We start from the raw sequence: 22,087 nt of genomic DNA, 5'->3' as shown, positions 1-22,087 counted from the left end.
TTCTGAAGTTTTTGATCAAATTTTACTTATGTTCCTATTTACCTATCATATCTATAAGACAAGGTACAAAAGATATAAAATAATTTAAAAGTAAAGAGTTCCATAAAATCAATGTTTTACTGTTTTTGCTGTACCTCTTTTAGAACAGAGACAGTATGGGTGGACAAGGACAACTTCAACAGCTTCCAAATTGTCTAGCAAAATAGCATATAGACAAGATCCCCGCATCACTGGTCTAGAGCAGGGCTTTTCAACTGGTGGTAAACAGTTGGCACCTGGCAGGTGGTATGCAACCATCCTAGACAAGTGTAGCGGGGGAGGGGAATGAGCTGAAGTGGTGGCAGTGCTGCACAAACCTGAGGGTGAGTTGGCTGGAGCTGCAGGGCTTGGTAGAAGCCCCAAGATCGGCGCACGGGGCTACATACTGATCGGCGTTTCTGGCACACCTGGAAGAGAAAAGTAGGAAGAGGGGAGAGAGAGGAGAGGATATAAAAGGAGGAAATTTTGGTGGGAGATGGAGAGAAAAAAAGACGCAGCCTTTGGAAGAGGAGTCAGATGGACCTGCACCAAAAAGAACAGGAGGAGGAAGGGGGAGAGAGGAGAGGATGTAGCACAGTGTCAAACACAAGGCCTGCGAGCCACATCCAGCCTGTGAAGTGGCCCACCGGGCTACCTTGGAGGCAGTGAGGAACCAGCACCCGCTGCCTTAGCCCTGGCCTAGGCCTACCGGGAGTCGATCTACAACTTCGTGGCAGCCATCCATGCTGGGTGCGCACACAAGTTGCAGCGAAAAACAGGCAAGAAATGCAGCTGGGGAGGGGGCACCCTCCACAAGGAATGAAGTATGGCACCACAAGCTGGAGGTGACCAGCAACTGGTCTTCGCCCACTTCACATACCCAGCTCTGTGGGCTTCGGGGAAGGGAGGCTGTGAGTGGTGTGAGAGTCCATGTTACCTGCATGACACCACCTAGCCCTCAGCCTGCTTGGTTTTGTCAGGCTGTGGCGCACTCTCCTCACCTCGTGAAGAGGCTGGGCCGGGTGAAGCAAAGGTGGCAAGAAGCCAAATCTGCCTGGGCGCGTGCACAGGAGGTGGCAAACGCGCAGGGCCTGGCGTCCCGGCTGACCGCGAAGGAAAGAAGGGAAGGAAGGAAGGAAGGAGATGAGTGTGAAAAGAGGGCTGCAGGTGAGGGAGGGAGGGAAACATGGAAGAGAAGGAAGGAGATGGGAATGAGAAAGAGGGAGGCAGGGAAAGAGGGAGGGAGGGAAACAGGAAGGAAGCAAGGAGATAGGAATGAGAAGGAGGGTTGCAGGGAAGGAGGGAGAGTAGGAAGGAAGGAAGGAGAGTGGAATGAGAAGGAGGGAGGTCTGAAGGAAGTCCTGTCTTAGCACTTGACCACGAGCAGCCCTTCTACCCTTTCACCATCCCCTCCTTCTGACCTATCCTGTTGGTCTCCCATCCTATCGCTAAGGATGCTTTGGTTACAAAGCAGGGTCTCCTCACATGGAGTGCAAGTGGGCCTCCTTCTGACCCATGCACTTTGCCCTCCTGCACCCCCTATGAGCAACCCAGCCAAGGAGAGCGAGCACAGCAGCAGCAGCCTGAAGGAGGAGGTAAGCGTAGGTGGGCACCCCCTCGGGGAAGTGGGGCTGATCTGGATTGGGCTGTGGGGCCTCGTGCCCTGGGAACTTGAGGGCCGGGCTGGGCATATGCCCTCCGCTGCCCAGGGTTCCAGGCAGCCCGTGCCACTGCCTGGGAGTCCCCCTGCAGCCTTTTTTTTTGTCATCTTGACACCTTGCTAGGCGACTGGTGGTACTCGAATATTGACATATCCTAAAAGTGGTACAATTGATGAAAAAGTTAAAAAGCCCTTGTCTAGAGTATATAGACAAGGAAGCATGTGGACATAATTTGGTGGTTTTTTCCAAAAAGCAAGAATTGGAAGAGTAAATGATTCTTGGAAAAAACCTTAGGACATATCGCTTTGTATGTTTCAGATTGACATTAAAAAGCAAGCTTAGCTTCTCTTGAAAAGAACTTTCTCATTCCTGGCAGGATTTGGCTATATCAAGGTTTTGACTTGCTGGTACTTGAGATACAGTATCACAAAGATGCACAGACTACAGAGAAAGACACAATGAGGGAACAACAAAAGATGCAATTATAGTATTGCCATGCCCTTGTTTTACAACAGTAAAGTTTTGACTAGCAACTAAATTAGCCTGGTATCTACTGTGTTTCCCCCAAAATAAAACCCACCCCAAAAAATAAGCTCTAGTCTAATTTTTTGGGGTGGGCCTTATATAAGCCCTACACCCAAAATAAACCCAGGGGGTGGGCATGGCCAGCACAAGAGGCGGCAAGTGTGCAGGGGCTGACACTGTCCAGCAGCAGCTGCAGCCCACTGGCCCCTTGGCACAGCACAGGTAAGTCTGAGCACAGAGTCGGGGAGGCAGGTGATCCAAACATGCTGCGCGGCCGCCTGGCTCATGGGAGGCTTGCACAGTGACATCGGCAGCAGGTGGAGGCAGAGCACGGGGGGGCAGGCAGGCAATCCCGACATGGTCACAGGCAAGCTGAGAGACGGGACGGAGTTGCCAGCGCATCGGGATCACCTGCCTCCCCCCCATGCCTCTGCCTTGTCTGCTGCCAGTACCACCACACAAGTCTCTGGCAAGTCAGGCGGTCAGACATACAAGTGCTTCTGCCTCTACCTGGCTCTGCCACGCACTTTTCGCCCAGAGGGAGACTGGAAGCTCTGTCTGCTTGCAAATGGGGCGCTTTGAAATGAAGCGAATGATTTGCTCGGTATCAACACACCCTATTTGCAAGCAGACGAAGCTTCCAGTCTCCGTCATTTCTCTGTCCAGGCAAAAAGTGGGTCTGCCCTGGTAAACCCTGTAAGCTGTTGTGGCCACCAGCAAGCAGATGGCGGGCAGCCACAAAATAAGACATCCCCTGAAAATAAGACCTAATGGGTCTTTTGGTCCAAAAAAAATGTATAAGATCCGGTCTTATTTTCGGGGAAACATGGTATTCACTTAATCTCAAGAAACACAAACATGTTGCAGCCATGCAGACTTTAAAAGTAAGAGCAGTTTGAATCCATATTCAGAATGCCAAAGGCTAAATTGAATTTCCAGTTACAGTATATTACATTCCAGAAATGTAGCATTAATTAGTACAAAATGTATTAAGGCTTGTGGTCTATAAATATAACAGAAAAGGAATGGTGCCCCAGATAACCTTAATAATACCACAACAAGGAAGCTCTGATAATCAAAGAGTTTAGTACAGGATTAAATTGTTAGGCTGATGTCAATATCAGAATGTCCATATTGCGAACCACACTTTTTCATACAGCCACCAAAGCAGTAAGAAATTAGGCGTCCTTGGTGCTTTCTGAATTTGGTTTTTCTCTTGCAGACATTTCATTACCCAAACTAGATAACATCAACATGCATCATCAATAGGAAATTCATCCAATCTGGAAAACTTTGGAAGGCAGCATTGTTACCTTCCATTGGGAGGTACCTTTTCTAATTTGCAGCTTTAAAGCAAATTCTTGTTTTACTTCATAGATCTCCTTTGTGGGGTGATTGATTCAAAGCTTCATCAAATCAAAATATTTCTTCAAGCCCTAACGTCTTTATTTGTTGAAATACTGATGGCTGAAGTAGCATTATTGATAAACACAGATAATCTTAGGAAAAAATCCAGTGCAATTTGAATGGAAGTCCACTTTTATTTCTGTTAACTTATTTACATATTTATTTACATAGATTTCAAAATACCCAACTCCTAAAGCTGAAAAGAATTGAAAAGAATTTTGATGACAGTTCTTCTCCAGTTAACAATGATTACTTAGAATTAGATTCATTCAGATGTCACTGTTAGTGACTCTCATTTCATATTTCTTTGGAATAAAGGAAGATATTAGTTCTAACAGAGAGGAGATAGCTTGCTTACAGAAAGAATTGAGTTAGATCCAGTTTGTGGAACCATGTTAACTATTTGCTTACAGAGTTTTTGGAATCTAAAAGCTGAGAAGCATTATAAGCTACATTAATTGCAAACAGTTCTCTGTTGTGATTTTAACCCAGTTGAAGGGTTAATAGACTTTCCCTATGTTTCTTTTCTTTTAAAATTGAACACATGTATGCCATTTGTCCATTGAATGTGCAGTACCTTATACAACTTTGGCTTAACTACCATATTGTTTTGCAACTTAAGCTAAGTGGCATTGACCAATTCTTACTTGTTTTAAAAAATAAGTTTATAAAGATTTCATGGAGAATTCTCAGTTGCCGTATAAGTGGTCAGCAGTTAGGGCTATGACTGCTGGTAAGATGTATCTATTCTTCTGGAGAAAAATGTCCCAAAACCAGTCTACAGGAATATGAACAATCTCTCCAAGAATTTCCAGTTTAAAGTTTCCAAATTCCAAGCTCCACTGGATAATTCTGAGTCAATGCAAAGTGGCTGAAAATATTAGTAAAATATTTCTGTTAGCTTATAGAAGAGACTCTGAAATGGGTACAATATGCATCTTGTGCTATCATTATCTCTATAGCTTAATCACCAAGACCATTATAAGGATAACATGGTTCTGTCAGCAGGGAAAATGTAGTTTAGATGGTGGAATTGGATCAGCTTGGAGCTTCCTGGAGTATTTCTTCATTCCAAATGTCAACCAATGGTTTGACCAGATTGTAAATGGGACACATCATTTTCCTGAGCTTTATAACAATGAATTTCATCCATACTTTAAAAAGTAAGGGTGCCACCTTCCCTTCTCATTCAGCCACTGACCCAGTGTGGGCTTGTCTTAAGGTATCTATAATATTGAAAAAAGTACAGTGTTTTTAATCATAAATTCTTCAATGGAAAGTGTCCCTCTAAAAGAATTTGGTGTTGCTATAATTAATATTTTGATATATACTCAATGTAAGACAGATTACCAACTTGCAAGATTCTGGGCAAAATTCATTGTGGAATTCAAGAAAAATGTTCTTATCTTTCTCATGTATCTACATTATAGAAGTTACCTAGGTTTGTTTATTAAATGTGTACATTGCCCATTTCACTGTCCAAAGTTTAATTACAGGGCCTTTTTTCACAAGGCTCTAAAGGATTTATGATTGAATAAATATCCTGATATTATAATTCAATGTAATATATTACCAGAGATAGCAAGATATTTCTGGTGATCTGATATATATGAGGAGGTTATTCCTTTCTGAAACTGCATTTTTACTGCAATATTTTAGCATGGAAATTTTTTATAGCAATTAAATGTTACATTAATTAATTAGAGCTTTGTGGCTCAAATGTAATTTATTTCGTGGGAAAGTAGGAAAAAGAATCTTAAAACTTACAACTAGGAGTTTGCCAATAAAATATACTTTTAAACTTGAAACACGATGTTATATTTTTGTTCCTAACAGTGACACTATGTGGATGAAGTAAAAAATGCACACAGGCAGTAAGTTTATTACAAAAAGTGTATCTAAATAAGGAGTTGTTTTTTAAAAGAGAATATTTTAAATTATACATTTGTAATTGTTTAAACATGCATTGTGAATGCATGTCCAGATACTTTATATCTTGCACAAGTGTACTTATGAAATAACTGACAGAAATGTATCAGAAATTATGGTTAGCAGGGACTGTTGCATGGATATAATTGATGTTGGTAATCCAGTCTACACCTGTATCTTAATGTAAAGCATTATGTGAAGCTATAATTTGTGGTGGAGATCTATAATTATGAGTCCATCTGAACAGAGGATATGGAGGACTATGACTTGGACTGTAAGAGCATGAATCAACAAATGAAATTAAGGAAAAAATAGATTTAACGTATGTGTGAGAGAAAATAAAGAGAAAGGAGGTGGTAATGCTCAGAAAGTACAGTCAAAGTGTGGAGGAAGGGGAATGGTTATGTCAGAAAACATGAAAATATATCTGTAGACAATTGTGCATGTGTATAAAAGTTGGAATTCTTATTTTGGTGATACAGGAGTAGTATCCTACAGTCTGGTAAGTGTGATGATGAAAGAAACAGTAGTGAATTCTGGAAAAATTGTGAAACTTCTTGTTTGGTGACACGAATGGAGGGATGAAAAGGGAACAAGACAAGAGTTCTGAAAAAGTAGGTTATTTCATAGATTCATGAGAATCAAAATAATGACTGAGTATTTGCTTAAAAAAGGAATTCGGTTTTGAATATGTGGCATAAGGATAAGTATTCATTTATATATTGCAAGAAAATGAACATAGATCTGTTTTGTTACATGATCTTTGGAAAAAGTTACATATGAAATAAAGGCAATAAAGTTAAAGAAACCATAAAGACGATAAAAGGACCTCAGAAAAGAAAGTAAGAGCTTAGTATGAAAAAAAGAATCTCCCAAAAGTGAAAAGAAAAATATTACAGTGATCTCCATAAGCAAGTGAAAGCATTCTAATGGGAAACAGAAAAAAATGCTTGATGGAATGATGATGAAGAAGGAGCTGTGGATTAGGGAAACAAAATAAGAATTATTGCTGCAAAAAATGAGATAAATATATAATATGCACAGAGAAAAAGTTGCAAAAATGTAGTTAAAGTGAACAAAGAATAGTTAAAATTAAGGAAAGGAAAGGAAGAAAATGCAGAATTATTTAGATGGAAATAATTGTTTTGAAAATGAATGAAGAGAGCTGAAAAAGAAGACTCCAGAAGAGGAAATGGAATTAAAAATGATGAAATAATTTGGAATGTGTCCTAGATTACTCCTAAGTCACTGCAGCAATTGTCTCTTGGAATTCAGATGCACACTGGAATTTTCATAGGGAAAAAAGAACACAACTGGGATACATAAGCTTTATTATTGTCATAAATAATTATTGTAGCAACAAAATCTACTACAGAATTTTAAAGAATGAAATTTCAATCCTTAACAATTTTGTCCTGTTTTAAGGACATTGTAAGGGATTGCTTGCTGTGCTTTTCTCTATACTCTGTTTATATAAGCAACTTCTTGTTCCACACTTTGACAGCTCTGACTTTCGGAGGAAGAACTTGAAGTGAGGGAATGCTTGAAGAAGTATTTTAGACAACTTCATGGGAACGAATGTGATATGTAGAAGAGGGGAATTCAAACAAATACTCTAAATGTTAGTGTCCAAGAAAAAGAAAGATGAAATGAAGGTATAAATGTCTAAAAAGTTTTAAAATAGTAAGGCTGCAGGCATAGATGATGTAGCTGGAGAAATATGAAAAGATGTATGTAGTTTGCTTAGGGAGTGGCAGTGTGATTTATCAAAAAAGCTGAAGGCTGCATGTGTGCTTAATGGTTGGAAAAATGATACTTTTGCTTCCCAATACAGAGGGAAATACATTTTTAAAGGGGAGGAGAGTCCATTTCTAAAGCATGCCTGGGGAGATGTTTGGTGTAATTTTGAGATAAATGATACAAGAGATAATAAGCAAAATTTGAGAGATATAATGAGGCTTTCTGCTAAACAGACTTAGGATAGAAAAATTGATGACCATCCTACTAAACAAATTTTTGGCAAGTACAGTACATACCTATATATTTTTTATGAATCAGTTTTAAACATAGATCTGTTAATACCATTTTAATATTTTTAAAGACATGAATCCATTGATGGGGCTTTATTGGAGATTCCAGTACTTTGGAACTTCCATTGAATTTCCATATTTGAAATGGCGCAGAAAATATTCTTCAACTTTTCATAGAAATATGTTTTAACTCAGTTATGGATTCTGTCAAGTGAAAGAGAATTTTTTAAAAATGTTTGCACTTTTTCACACTTCAGGATGTGTGTAAGAATACTAGTATTACTTTTTAAAAACATAAACAGATGAAAACTAAGAAAGAAACAATATAAAAATATGTATAAAAAGAAGGTCCTGAAAAAAAGATAAGAAAAAATCCATTCCCCCCCCAAAAAAAATAGTAAGAAACTTCCCTCAGCAAGTATATCATCCTCAGCAAGTATATTCAACATTAACAATTTATCACTGTCTTAAAATTACAGTGAGAATAAACTTCATTCCATACTTAATTCCATTTTCTATAAATCTCTAAATCTTCAGCTGTTTACTAATCAAGATCCAATCAGAATACCTAATAACGTGAGTATTTAATCTCTTTCCATTTAATCTAAATTCCCCTGATCCCTCTTAACAATTCAACGTTACAAACCATAATAAAACTGAACGTTGCTAAACTGCCAGAAATAATAGACCCCTATTTAGATAACAAAAATGATAATGTCAATATTATAAATTCATCATACCATTTTCAAAAGAGAAACTATCCAATCCAGATAAATATTAAACATCACCAAAGATAACTTTAACCAGTTAAATAAACCAGTTTTGGGGTTATTTTCTTTCTTCCCACCAATGTTGCATAAATACAATTCTAACTCTTCTTGTTGTTTTTTTCTAGTCTCTTTGTCCCTTCTCATGAAGTTCTTGTCACCTTTATCCTAGTCCATTTGTAATTTCCATGAAGTAACTCTAGTAGTAACTTCTGCCAACCTAGCAGTTCGAAAGCACGTAAAAATGCAAGTAGAAAAATAGGGACCACTCCGGTGGGAAGGCAACACCGTTCTGTGCGCCTTTGGCGTCTAGTCATGCCGGCCACATGACCACGGAGACGTCCTCGGACAAGCGCTGGCTCTTCGGCTTTGAAATGGAGATGAGCACCGGCCCCTAGAGTCGGAAATGACTAGCATGCACGTGCGGGGGAACCTTTACCTTTACCTTTTTAACTCTAGTAAATCTCTTATATTTTAATTAAAAAGGCTACATTATTTGTATGCCTTTTTTGTTTTTTAAATGATCATCCAATTCCATTGATAAATCTGGTATTTCTATTTTTACTTGTTAGTTATAATTTTAAGTCCATCTTAATGTCCATTTCAGTTGTCTTCAAAGGAGTTTGTTCATCTTCAAGAACAACTTTTAGTTTGGTAAAGAGTTAAAAAGCCCAAGTACTTCACACACCCACAAATCTAACTTTTCCTTTAAAGTAGCCATCATGTGTTTTAGTAATCAATCTTAAAAGTTTTGTTTTGCATTGAAAAGTAAACAAAATAGATTTTTCTCACATGAATCTAATTAGTTTCAAAATCTTTCTCTAAAGCAGTCACCCAGCAATTTGTAGGCTCGTAGTTCTGAATGTTTTTCCATCTTAAAAAGGCAGTACAAAATTAAACTTCAGAGTTATTAAAAAGATGAGATTTGGTCAAACCTTGAGTCCGTGAAAGGTTTCATTTATGGCTTAGAGCATGATTGAACCCATGATCTTCAGATTGTAAGAAGCTGCAAAAACGTCAATTTCTGCCATCTGTTCACAAAAATCAACTGTGGGAGAGTACATATGGACAGTCTCCAGATTTGTCTTTGTTCTAGAGAATTTCAGCAGTCTGGATTTTAGATGTCTGCCATAATTCTCCTGTAATCCATGTGGAGTGGAAAAAATATGTGTTTTAGCTTATCTTGCCTCATCTGATGTCTGAATTCTGGTCTTTTTTAGTGAAAATATTTACAGTCCATGAAATAAAACATCATCTGGAATGTTGTTTGAGTTGAAAATGAATTATCTTAAACTGTTTCTTTGTTTCTTTGAAAATGAATTATCTTAAACTTTGTTTCTTTGTTTCTAGCAACAGGGGTGCTAGATTACTTTTAATGAATAAATGAAATGAGTGTTCAAAAAATAACTTAGGACTTTCAGAAGCACTGGAAATTATTGAAATTAGCTGTCTGAAAAGATGTTAGATAGCAATATTGATTCCTTAGTAAAGTTTTATATTTCTTTTGAAATATTTATCTGCTTGTTTCCATGGTTATAAGATTTTCTTCAGAATTAGCCAGGAAATTCTTTTTGGAAAGAACAAATGTAATACAAGAAAAGTTGTTCTGTTTGCAGTAGTGCAGAAAGAAGAGGAAAAGCGATAATTGAAGAAAAAATGTGATGATGTGGTTCTCTTAGTAAATTGAGAACAATGACCCTTGAAGGACCATAAAGAAAGTGAATGTCAAGCTAATTTATTATTGTTACATTATCTGTCCTAAATTTAAACTTGTCTTACTGAGTTGTTAAATCCTAGGCTGATACCAAATGCACCAAATGTTAATGACTATCTGAATAAATCCAACACTGTTAACAGTGCATTGTTTTTGTCTTCTGTCTTATCTATAATGTTCCACCTATAATGTATACATCTATATATCTTTCTAATATCAGCTTACTTAAAATATAGCATCATTTATACAGGACACTGCTTCTCCCTTCCTTATAAAAGGTCTTTGCCTCCATGCTTTTGAAACAAGAGGGCAAAAGATTTTCAGCATTTTCTTAATCACTACCTTTATGAAAGTTTACAATTTGGTCATGGGTGTCAAACTCGATCGCATCACATAACGTATTGTGACTCTTTTGCGGAACCGGGCTGGGTGTGGCCTGCGTGTGACACATCTGGCCCACAGGCCACTAGTTTGACATCCCTGAATTAGGTGATAGGAGGAGTTGCTCTTTTAAAGCTTGTTCTTTTCTATATCTTGGATCTGCTTAACAATGTTTATGCTAGCCTGAATAGTAGTCATTAATCCCATCCTTTATGCATTATGAATTTGTTTTATCACCTTCATAGTCATCTGTGTCATTGGCATCAAATTTAACAATATGCTGTGTAAAGAAGTATTCCATTGGTTTATTTTGAGTTTTCCGTTATTAGATGACTCTTTAAGTTCTAATATTTTGAGAATGGGGAAAATCATTTTCTGTATATCCCATTTTTCTATACAAATAAGCCCCTGAGCCGTATTTTTTAAAACTGAAAAGCTTCAAATCTTTCTTTATAGCATGAGTTTACAGCTTTCTAATTTTTTTTAATTTTTATTGTATTTTTCCCCCAGCTCTACAGTATCCTTTGTAGAGAATTATACCAAGTATTTCAAGGGTAGTAAACGTTTTGCAATTTTGGTGGTTTTATTTCTTTTTCTTAATATTTAAAGTGGGGGTTTGAGTGGAGGTTCAGCCATTTAAGAAACCCCCATTTGAATTCTTTGAAGCATATTAGTAAACAAATGCTCTTCAACTTTTGTAAATAATCATGACAGAATGAATTTTAGTTACTGGAAACTAACTGCTCTATTTGTTATTTTGTCCTCCAGGAGAGCTAGTTTTTATGCATGTCGGCTTGATAAGAACTTGTATGTGATTGGAGGGAGAAATGAAACTGGCTACTTGTCAAGTGTGGAATGCTATAATTTAGAGACAAATGAGTGGCGTTATGTATCATCTCTACCACAGCCTTTGGCAGCACATGCAGGAGCTGTACATAATGGAAAAATCTATATTTCAGGTAAGCTGTTTCCTAGGTTCCATCTGATGGAGTTGAAAATTTGGTTGAGCCCAAATTATATTTTAAAAGCTGTAACTAATGAAGGTATATTTGATTTGTAGGTGGTGTCCATAATGGTGAATATGTCCCCTGGCTGTATTGCTATGACCCTATAATGGATGTCTGGGCTAGAAAACAAGACATGAACACAAAAAGAGCTATCCACACGCTGGCCGTAATGAATGATCGACTGTATGCAATTGGAGGAAATCATTTGAAAGGTCTCTTTTTAAATAGCAAGATACTATGCTTTTCTGATTTTTTATCAAAAATTATTTTTTCTGTGTTATCATAGAAATCATTCTTTGCTATCATATCACACATTATTCTGTGTTATCATGCCACAGATTTTAGTATCATGCCTCAGTAGCATTTTGAGGAAAGAAAAAACTATAACACCACATTCAATAAATGAGTAATGAATGCTTTAGATAATAAAAAAGAGAATTTTCATTACTCAGAATCATGGATGATTTGTCATCCCTGTGAATTAATTGTAACAAACAGATTATTATTGACCCAAATTCCCTACAATGTTTGCCTCTGTAAATTAGTTGCCATCCAATATCTCAGGGGCTACCACAAAGAAGAGGGAGTCAAGCTATTCTCCAAAGCATCTGAAGGGAGGAGAAGAAGCAACGGGTGAAAACTAGTCAAGGAGAGAAGCAACCTAGAACTAAGGAGAAACTTCCTGACAGTTAGAACAACTAACCAGTGGAACAACCTGGTTGTTGTGGTGGTGAATGCTCCAACACTGGAAGATTTTAAGAAGAGACTGGACAGCCATTTGTCTGAAATGGTATAGAGTTTCCTGCCAGAGCAAGGGGTTGGACTAGATGACCTCCAAGGTCCCTTCCAACTTTATTATTATTATTATAGGAAGTTTTACAATATTTCCAAGGAGAGTTCCTAGATTTCAGGAAGAAACTTTAAATATTAAACTGCAACACATTTACCTGGGGACTTTTGAATTGGCATAAATACACTTGATCTAAATTTGTTTTATTCATTTTAGCATTTTATTAATGCTAAAAGCATGTTTGCCTTTGTATTCACATTGGGGAAAAAATTCTGCTACAATATTGGAGAAGTATTTCTAAAATAATTCTGTTTGTAGCATTGTGGCCAGAAAAAGCAGAATTACTTTCAATATGTTATCCATTCCCCTCCCCCTAAATTCTTGCTCCCATTAATTTAGGGAAAACACCATTGTGGTCCCAGTGACCATCAATTCCTGAATTTTTTTATTATTTAAATCAGAGAAGATACAATTGCAACCTCAGAGCTGTATGTGCGCCTGGAAAAAGTCTTGATTATACTTTCTGGAACTGTTCCAGAAGTTCCCAGCAACTTGTCATTTAATGTGACAGAAGATAGAAATTATTGAAATGACAAAGAATAGCAAGAGTGATTAATTAAATTGAAGTTTAAATTAAAGCCAATCATGTTCAGCTTTTTTGGCCTGGCTTCTTCCAGTGTTTAGAATACTATTCCTGGGATGTTGAGCTTTTGACAGGAAGAAAACCTATTATTAAATGCATTTAAATGAAAGGGTCATTGACTTTAATTTTTGTAAAGTCAATCCAAATTATATTATGTTTTTTTACAAAATTTCTAATTTTTGGTTTACTTTGGTTTTATTCGCAGCTCTCCATTTCATTTAATGCACTACTAAACTTTGTTAAAAGGATTGCATTTACATTATTCTCATTTGGAAAAATGATATGTACGGGAGGGTGCAACTATCTAAAAGAAGACATTTCTTTTCAACCAGTCCAATGCGTTTGCACTGAAGAGTTCACTGCATGCAATGTTTACATATGTACGTGAGCCTTTGTGCTAACGTCTTTTCCTCATGTCAGTGTTCTGTACCAATGTTTTTACAGGTAGTCCTCAAGTTATAGTTCATTTAGTGACTATTCAAAGTTATAATGGCATTGAAAAAAGTGACAGCCAGTCCTCAGCCTTACAATCATTGCAGCATCCCTGTTCCCTGATCAAAATTTGGGCATTTGGAAACCGCCACGTACAGGTAGTCCTCGACTTACAACCACAATGGAGCCCAGAATTTCTGTTGCTAAGTGAGACATTTGTTAAATGGGTTTTGCCCCATTTTATGACCTTTCTTGCCACAGTTGTTATTAAGTGAATCACTGCAATTGTAAAGTGAATCTGGCTTCCCCACTGACTTTGCTTGTCAGATTACAAAAGATGATTACATGGGACATTGCAACCATCATAAATATGAGTCAATTACCAATTGAATTTTGATCACGTGATTGTGGGATGCTACAACGGTCGTACGTGTGAAAACCAGTCATAAGTCACTTTTTTCAGTGCCGCTGTAATTTCAGTCACTAAATGAACTGTCGTAAATCAAGGACTACCTGTATTTGCAGTGGTTGCAATATCCTGGGGTCAGTTAATTGCTATTTGTGACTTTTCCTGCCAGCTTCTGACAAGCAGTCAACAGGGAAAGCCAGATTAGTTTAATAACTGCAGTGATTCATTTTGCAATGATTGTAAAAATGGTTGTAAATTCAGGTGTGACTCACTTAAAAACTGCATTGCTTAGCAGTGCAAATTCTGATCTCAGCTGTGGTTGTAAGTTAATAACTACTTGTACAGAGATCTTAGGGATCTTTGGAATTTTACAATTCCTTGCAAGTAACATTACAACATACTACATTTGTTTATAACATTGGTATTGCTTGTTTGATTTGACTGGTAACATTTTTCTTTTGCTCTGTTTTCAAAACCGCCGAATTCAGAGAAGAGATTACAGATCTCTTACAAAGCAAACTGTAAACTTAAGAATATTGTCAAGGACAGAATTTACAAGAAATTCTTGAGTGCAAACTCTATGAAATGAAAAAAGCCTTACTATAGGTATTCCTAATCCCTTTAAACCATGAAATCAAAATCTCATTATATTATGGGAGCAAAAAAATCTTTACTAACAGACCTAGCAATTGTAGTTGTTAGTAATCACCATGTGTTTGATATTAGTATAATGGCCAGTATATAAAAAATTTGCAGTGTTTTATTTTAACAGGCTCATTCCTCTTATTTCTAGCAATTTATAAAGATTCTCCTTTTGTGCTGTTGACAAATTATTTTTTAATAGTGACAGTAGTCATTATTTTAAAATGAGTGGATTCAAATTATTTTAATAATGTGTGATACAGGTTTTTCTCACCTTGATGTCATGCTTGTGGAATGTTATGACCCAAAGGGCGACCAATGGAATATTTTGCAAACTCCTATTTTAGAGGGTCGTAGTGGTCCTGGATGTGCAGTCCTTGACGATAGCATATACCTTGTTGGAGGCTACAGCTGGAGTATGGTATGCATTAATTTGAACATGAAGTCTTAACTAGATCATCTAGTTTCAATTTTATAGCATGCTATCTATCTGTCTGTCTATCTATCTTATCTATCTATCTATCTATCTATCTATCTATCTATCTATCTATCTATCTATCTATTAAGCAATTGTTTACCACCACCTATCTCATGGCAGTGACTGTGCACAGAGGATTATAAACAAGACAATACAAAAAAAAGTCACCCCATCCTAAGTAATAGTGCAGGTGAGAGTAGTGGTACCAGTAGAAGTAATAATAACAGAAAACATAGCATACAACTGGCCCCAAAACATTGCATTTTCAATCCATATACACCAAAATAAACTAATCTACACACACACACACACACACACACACACACACACCCTGAGCAGTTCAGCATTCCAATCCAACTATTTGAGGAAATATCCAGGTCTACAGTAGCTTGCCAAGGGTCAGGACAATCCTAATCTCTAGAGGGATACTGCTTCATAGGGCCAGTGCTGTAACACAACTCCCAGCTCCCACAAGATGACATTTTCTAGGAGAGACCCAGATCATGCCAACCCTCTGGTACTGATGGGGCAAGCAGATATGTCAGGAGATAGATAATTTTGCAAATAACCTGGCTGCATGCCATGTAGGGTTTTATAGGTGACATCCAGCATCTTGAATTTAAGTGGAAAGTCACTGGGAGCCAGTGCAGCTCTTACTAGACAAATCTCACCAAAAATATGGTGAGACATAAACTACAGAAACAACATGCCAGTTCAGTCATTGCCTGGTTCAGTGTGGACCACACTCTACAGGACTCAGGACTTTAGGCTGAACAACCATGACCAGCAGCTACAGAACTACTAAAATAAAAGGTGTTGCAAATATAAAGCGATTGAAAATGAGGAAATAATGATCAGTTATTACAGATCAAGTCCAACAAGAAGAGGATATTTGAAATGCATGCACCAGTTCTGGAAAGAACAACATAGAGAATCAGAAATAACAGAACAGAGATTATGGCAGACCAATCTCAATTTACAATGCAAAGTATCCACAGAAGCAGAATTGGAAGAATTGCAAAGAACTTCCCAGAGCAAAGAAATCAAAGCCTTGCCAGAAGTAATTCACATTTTAGAGGTAAACCAAAGGAAGTTGTCAGTAGATGAAGGCTGCACAACTATTGAACTGTTTTCATTCCAGTACGAGGCAATCTCTCCTCTGCCAAAGAAAAAACAAAGTTCTTTAACTGAAGAAGTAGAATAATCGAAACAAAGAATAACTAACATTGAGAATAGCACAAAAACAATAAAATAAGGTTGCCTGCTTTGAAGCTTGTTCCAAAGAAACAGCTAGCACAAGCATTAAAAGATGTGAGCACTGTAATATCAAATATAAGCACCAGGTCACTGCAAGAAACAAACTATCTAATCTACTCCATTATAGTCACAAGTCCTGCAATACATTTGGGAGCAAAGAATGTTATCTAGTCACAAAGCTTTCCATCATCTCATGATATCTATGCAAAATATGCACGCTGTGCTAGAATTTCTATAATTACTGCATTGGCGTATTCATTCTTTGTTCCCAATAAGCATTTTTGCAAGTTTCTTAAATCAAGCAGCAGTATTCTTTCGTGTCTGGAAAATAACTTTACATCCATCCTGTTGTCCTAAAGATACCGGTATCTTATTAATTTGACAAGTCCCATTTTCAAAACTGGTATTAGGAATTGTTTTGGGGTGATATCTAGCAAGATAGCAACAACCTGTATGACCACTGCTGACCTCAAGGAGGTACAGGATCAGCCACTGACTCCGGCCATTTTCCAGTGGACTTCCCATAAAGAAAAGGTAGTGATATTAATTTGATTATTTTTCCCATTATTTATTATAAGCAGGTTCTTATTACTTTTTACACTGTCCACTCAATCCTAAAATTCCACTGCCATTTTTTAAAATAAGTTCTTATAACAATAGCAGTAGCACTTAGACTAATATACTGCCCCATAGTGATTTACAGCACACTCTGGGCAGTTTACAATGTCAGCATATTTTCCCCAACAATCTTGATCCTCATTTTACTGACCTTGAAAGATGGAAGGCTGAGTCAACCTAATGTCTGAAAGGCTGAGTCAACTTTATGTCTGAAAGCAGATAGCTTGTATGAACATACCCTTTTGAGGATTAATACATTGCAGGTTCTTGAATAATCATGAAAGAGCCTATTCTTTTCTAGTTATTGTTACCTACATTTTGAACTGATGTTTTCAGCTAAATAAACAAAGTCTCTATATTTTGCATTGCAGGGAGCCTACAAATCTTCTACTATTTGTTATAGTCCTGAGAAAGGATCCTGGACAGAGCTTGAAGGAGATGTAGCTGAGCCACTTGCAGGCCCTGCTTGTTCTACTGTCATACTTCCTGCGTGTGTGCCATACAACAAATAAGTCCTGGAAATACAGAAGAGGACATTGATGCATTCAGGAAAGGAATGATGGGAGGCATAATTATTTTAAGGAATAGTTCTTTGGACACAGATCACAAGATCCCATTCCTACACCTGCATTTATGATTTTTTTTAAAAAAAAGACTAAGCAAATTCCCATCTCAGATGAATTGGTATCTTGTCAGACAAGTAGGTTAGAAGCATGGAACACTGCACATGTTGACAGATGGCCATTTCAGATTGATATTTTCCCTGCTGCAGACCCATATACTGATACTAAATCTAAAGAAGATGAACATGAATATTACTGTGTATTCTGTTTTACTGCATGGGATCTGTGTTGAAGTAACAATGATATTCCACTTGTTATTCAAAATTGAGGTCCTGAAAAGCACTGAATTTGCAGAATGGTCTCCTCCATTTCAGTTGTAATCCGTGACTGCTTTACATACTCTGCAAGCAACAAACAGAAGAAAACTCAGAGGTAATAATGTAATGCTTCTATTGCAAACAAACTGGTTGTCCTGATGAACTAACATGCCCAACATTCTCATAATTAAGAATTGCAAAAAAGTTACGGCAGGTTTCAGGATCTGTGCCAATCTTTAATGTTATTTGCAAAACTATAAATCCAAAACAATTACTCCAGAAGTTCACAGATTCTGGTTTTCCTTCTTTCCACAGCATATGAGCATGTACTGTTTAGAGTGTTTTTAAAAAGATTTGATTAATGTTTAAAATCTTATAATTACAAATGCGATTTTGCAAAAATGGTAAATATTCTTTACTTTTCATTTCCAAGGACAAAATTCAAGCGCAGTACTTTCATAACATTAGGATTTTGTGATATACACTATTAGCAAAGATTGGCAAATTTCATAATTGTTTAACATTGACATAATAATAAACTACCATTATGCAAGTGTAAAAAAAATAATTCTGAGAGCTAACTTACTAGAGTATGTTCTTGACTACATCCAAGTACAGGTATTCCTCAATTTGTTATGACCACAATTGAGCCCAAAATTTCTGTTGCTAAATGAGACATTTGTTAAATGAGTTTTGCCCCATTTTACAATCTTTCTTCTCACAGTTTTTAAGTGAATCACTGCAGGTGTTAAATCAATAACTTGGTTGTTAAATGAACCTGGCTTTCCCATTGACTTTGCTTGTCAGGAGGTTACAAAAAGTGATCACATGACCCCGAGACACTGCAACTGTCATAAATATGAGTCAGTTGCCAAGCTCCTGCATTTTGATCATGTGACCCTGGGATGCTGCAATGAAAAATTGTCATGTCACTTTTTTCTGTGGTGTTATAACTTTGAACGGTCAGTAAATAATCTGCTGTAAGTCGAGGACTACCTGTATAGTTTGCAGCATCAAAAGCAAAGCAAAACTAAATGGAAAGTAGGGCAGATGTTGAGGATAAGCAAGCAGTTGGAACCTTCCAGAGAGGAAATGCAACATAGAAAGATTTGGGCAGAAAAGTACAGAAGGAACATGTAGCTTAAAGTTGTGTTCTTTACAGTAAATTGCTCTCTTTGGAACCATTCTTTAAAAATTGGCAGTTGATTACATGCCTATGTTTAATGTCTATTAAGCTGTATAATATGCACACACACACAAACAGTAACCTTTGTGAACAGTACATGCAGAATGCAAGACAGCAGACTGCAGAATTTTTATATATTTCCTTTCAACTATTGTGTGTCAGGTGCCATCCCTGCCATTTTAGATATTTAGATGTGGGTACAACAAATATTATAATTAACTGTAATATCTTAAGCTTGGGGCTGAAAGCTTGTAAATCTGCATTTCAGAATGGAAACAGATGTGATATAAAAACTTAGTGGCTCCCCTTAAGCTATAAGTAATGAATCAGATGCTGGGCTTTGGTCTGCCTTTCCCCCATTCCTTAAGTGGGTGGTCTGTTCTTTTTATATTAAAAAGAGTTCATAAAAAGTGTACACAAAAATAATTTTAAAATGATGGAAACAAGCAGGAGGAGAGATTGGGAAGAATGTACTGAATATGGAAACTGCTTTATATAAAATCAGACCACTAGTTCTATTTTATTATGTATTATAATCTATTCAATGGATTAAGAGTTTCTTAATTTCCTGTCCCAGCACTCAACACTTGGATTTAACAGTGTGCACTGCCACGAAGTTCAATTTTGGTATAACGTTCAGGAATGTCACAAAAGGAAAGAGGAGTGATTTCCTTGTACTGTCCAATATTTGAGCTGGAGCAGCTAGATCTACTTTTGGGGGGGGGGAACAACATGGGTACAGCTCCAAAATGGCTGCTTGTCCTCACTACTAGGTTGAATTACATTTACATATATATTTACTTAGAACTAATAGGAATTTAGACTCATCTATATTTTGTTTAGGCCTTGAGAAATGAAACTCCTTTCTCCTATCCTTAAGGGTTGGATTAAAAAGTAGCAGAGTAAGCAAAATCTTGCACTGCTATAGTCAAGATTTAATTATATACCTGATTGAGCCAACTGGCTTTGCCCTGCAAGCCAAGAATCCCATACCTTTGTTAGTCTGAAAAATAGGACCATTTCTCATCAATACTATACAAAAAATGGGTGTTTATGTGTGTTACATTGCTTCTTTCATTTCTTCCTTCCACTGGAATCAACTGAGGGCCCTTGCACTATGCAGTTATCTTGCCTAGGACTTAGAGTGGACTAAGATTGGGATTGGCTCATAATATAAATAAATAGATATATCTTGACTTTCTTGGGACTCTATAAAACGTTCATCTCATTTCAGCAGCTTATAACAAGCCATAGATTACATTTTTGAACCCCAGTGTTCGGTACAAATCCTAAATTCATGTAGATTAGCACAGTTTCTGGAAATTAAGTGAACTCATGGTATGTCTGAAAAAGTCTAGCTTGTAATTTGTATAAATATTGTATATTCAAAAATGCAAGGCAATACATAACTTCAAATGGGACACAAATGTGAAACATATAAATAGGCAAAATAAAAGAAGTAATTTACTAAATAATATTCCATAAGGTTTGGGCTACTCAGAAAATATTAAAAATAAAACCTCATGTGTCATATCACTATACCATGATTATTATTATTACTACAATTATTACTATCTGTAGTTGTTTTCCTAATGTTTACTCCAGTGATACCATATAATTTCACCAAAATTGGCTGGGTACCGCCTTACTTAAGTAGCAAATTATTTGTTGAAGGAATTGTATCTAAAGGGAAAAAAGGAAAACAATAATATTGTTAATACATTTCTTGAAATTGAAATATTTGTCTTGGAACTTCATTCCATTTTTGCTTATTTTGTGGAACTCTGATTGTATTTATTTGTGTTATTCAATTCAAATAATTTTTGTAAAATAATACATTGTGCAATCATTTGGGTGAAGGGATGGTATTTAGAAATATATAGCTGTGTATATAAATATGTGAAAAGGAAGCCTGTCACAAACACTACATTAGAGAATATTTTATGGCATTCAAAAAAAATGTCAAACACTGAACATTATCATGTGCCACTGTTAAAATGCCACTTTAAGGGGTGGGGGTGGGGGTCTTGTCATTTAAAATTCTTTTTTAAGAAATATAATTAAAGAATTTATGAGTATTATATGTAAATCTTTTTAACTATCTGGAAGGCATGACCAAGGAAATCATACAAGACACCAATAGTGTAAATTTTGTACAGTATTATGCGTGTGTAAATGAAGCTTGCTTGTAGGGTGAGGGGACTTTAAATAAAATCTTATGTACTAACATGCCTGTCTGACAAATCTGTTAAGAATGTTTAAATTATCCAGGATTATTTGTTTTCAAAATTGCTTTCATCACAGAGATACATAAAAATCTGACCATTAACCACAATCATTTTATATTGTTTCTTTGGCCTGAATCCTATATAGAAATGCCAGATTGTTATTTTTTGTTGAAATATGTATAATATTTTGAACCTTGGTTTGATAGGCCAACTCTCTTTAAAGGTGTTTTTTTTTTAAAAAAAATAAACAATACAGTTGTATATTTAATCATTATCCTACGCTTATTAAACAATGTTGGCATATGAGAAAAAAGAATGAAAGAGAGGAAAAGATTTAACAGGGCATCTTGTGTTATGTTTTGTTCCAGGTTTCTAAATTCATGACAGCCAAAAAAAATTAGTGGTATTAGAGGTCAGAGTAGTTAGTGGGAGGGGAAACTAATGAATTCTAGGGAGCTTTTAATGCCATAAATGATTGTGTTAATCTGCAGCATAGAAGTTGATCAGTGGAACTGAACTCAGCTCCCTGGACCTTGTCAGATTTATTCTGTGAATGTCGGTGTTCCACACCAATTACAGATTTTAGAAGAGGTTCTCATGCAAAACTCTGCACCCTAATATTTAAGCCAACTTAGATGTCATTGAAATTAAAATCTAGCTGTGGAAAATCTCTGTGAACTTGATATATGAAAATCCAAATAAATTATTTGTTCACAGAAATGAAAAATAACTTCAGCAGGAACTTTCAGAAATTACTTATGCAGGATTAATCCAGTTCAATGAATGCATCTTGCATTGATTAATAAGCCATCCATGAATTGCAAACTAAAACTACAGAGTATGTGCTTTCATGTCCTTTATTGAAACTAAAACAGAGTGCATATTCTACAAAATACACAATTGTTTATGTATTTTAATTCTAAAGGATTGTATGGGTACAATTGCATTATTACTGCATTGGCAGGGTTCTGATCAACTATATTATTAGATTTAATTGTTTTACTTCTGAAAAAACTGAACTTTTGTGCACACCAATCTAGTGACTAACCAGGGCACAACTGAGGTAGACTTCTCTTTTTCTAAGA

General features: G+C 36.5%; 1 protein-coding gene across 1 annotated transcript in view; it reads left to right on the top strand.

Moving 5' to 3' along the window:
- Positions 1 to 17,220, top strand: part of KLHL14 (kelch like family member 14) — a gene marked incomplete at its 3' end in the record, with an annotated part of 64,781 nt that extends 47,561 nt beyond the window's left edge. The window contains exons 6-9 of the mRNA XM_081324830.1: positions 11,201 to 11,391; positions 11,493 to 11,651; positions 14,619 to 14,776; positions 17,080 to 17,220. Of these exons, the coding sequence (XP_081180956.1) occupies positions 11,201 to 11,391; positions 11,493 to 11,651; positions 14,619 to 14,776; positions 17,080 to 17,220 (649 nt within the window). The remainder of the gene's footprint in view (positions 1 to 11,200; positions 11,392 to 11,492; positions 11,652 to 14,618; positions 14,777 to 17,079) is intronic.
- Between the last annotated feature and the right edge of the window lie 4,867 nt (positions 17,221 to 22,087).

This window comes from Vipera berus (genome assembly GCF_964194415.1).
Source record: "Vipera berus genome assembly, chromosome: 3".
Taxonomy (NCBI): domain Eukaryota; kingdom Metazoa; phylum Chordata; class Lepidosauria; order Squamata; family Viperidae; genus Vipera; species Vipera berus.
Note: the sequence above shows the minus strand (reverse complement) of the source record. Positions and strands in the feature narration are given on the sequence as shown.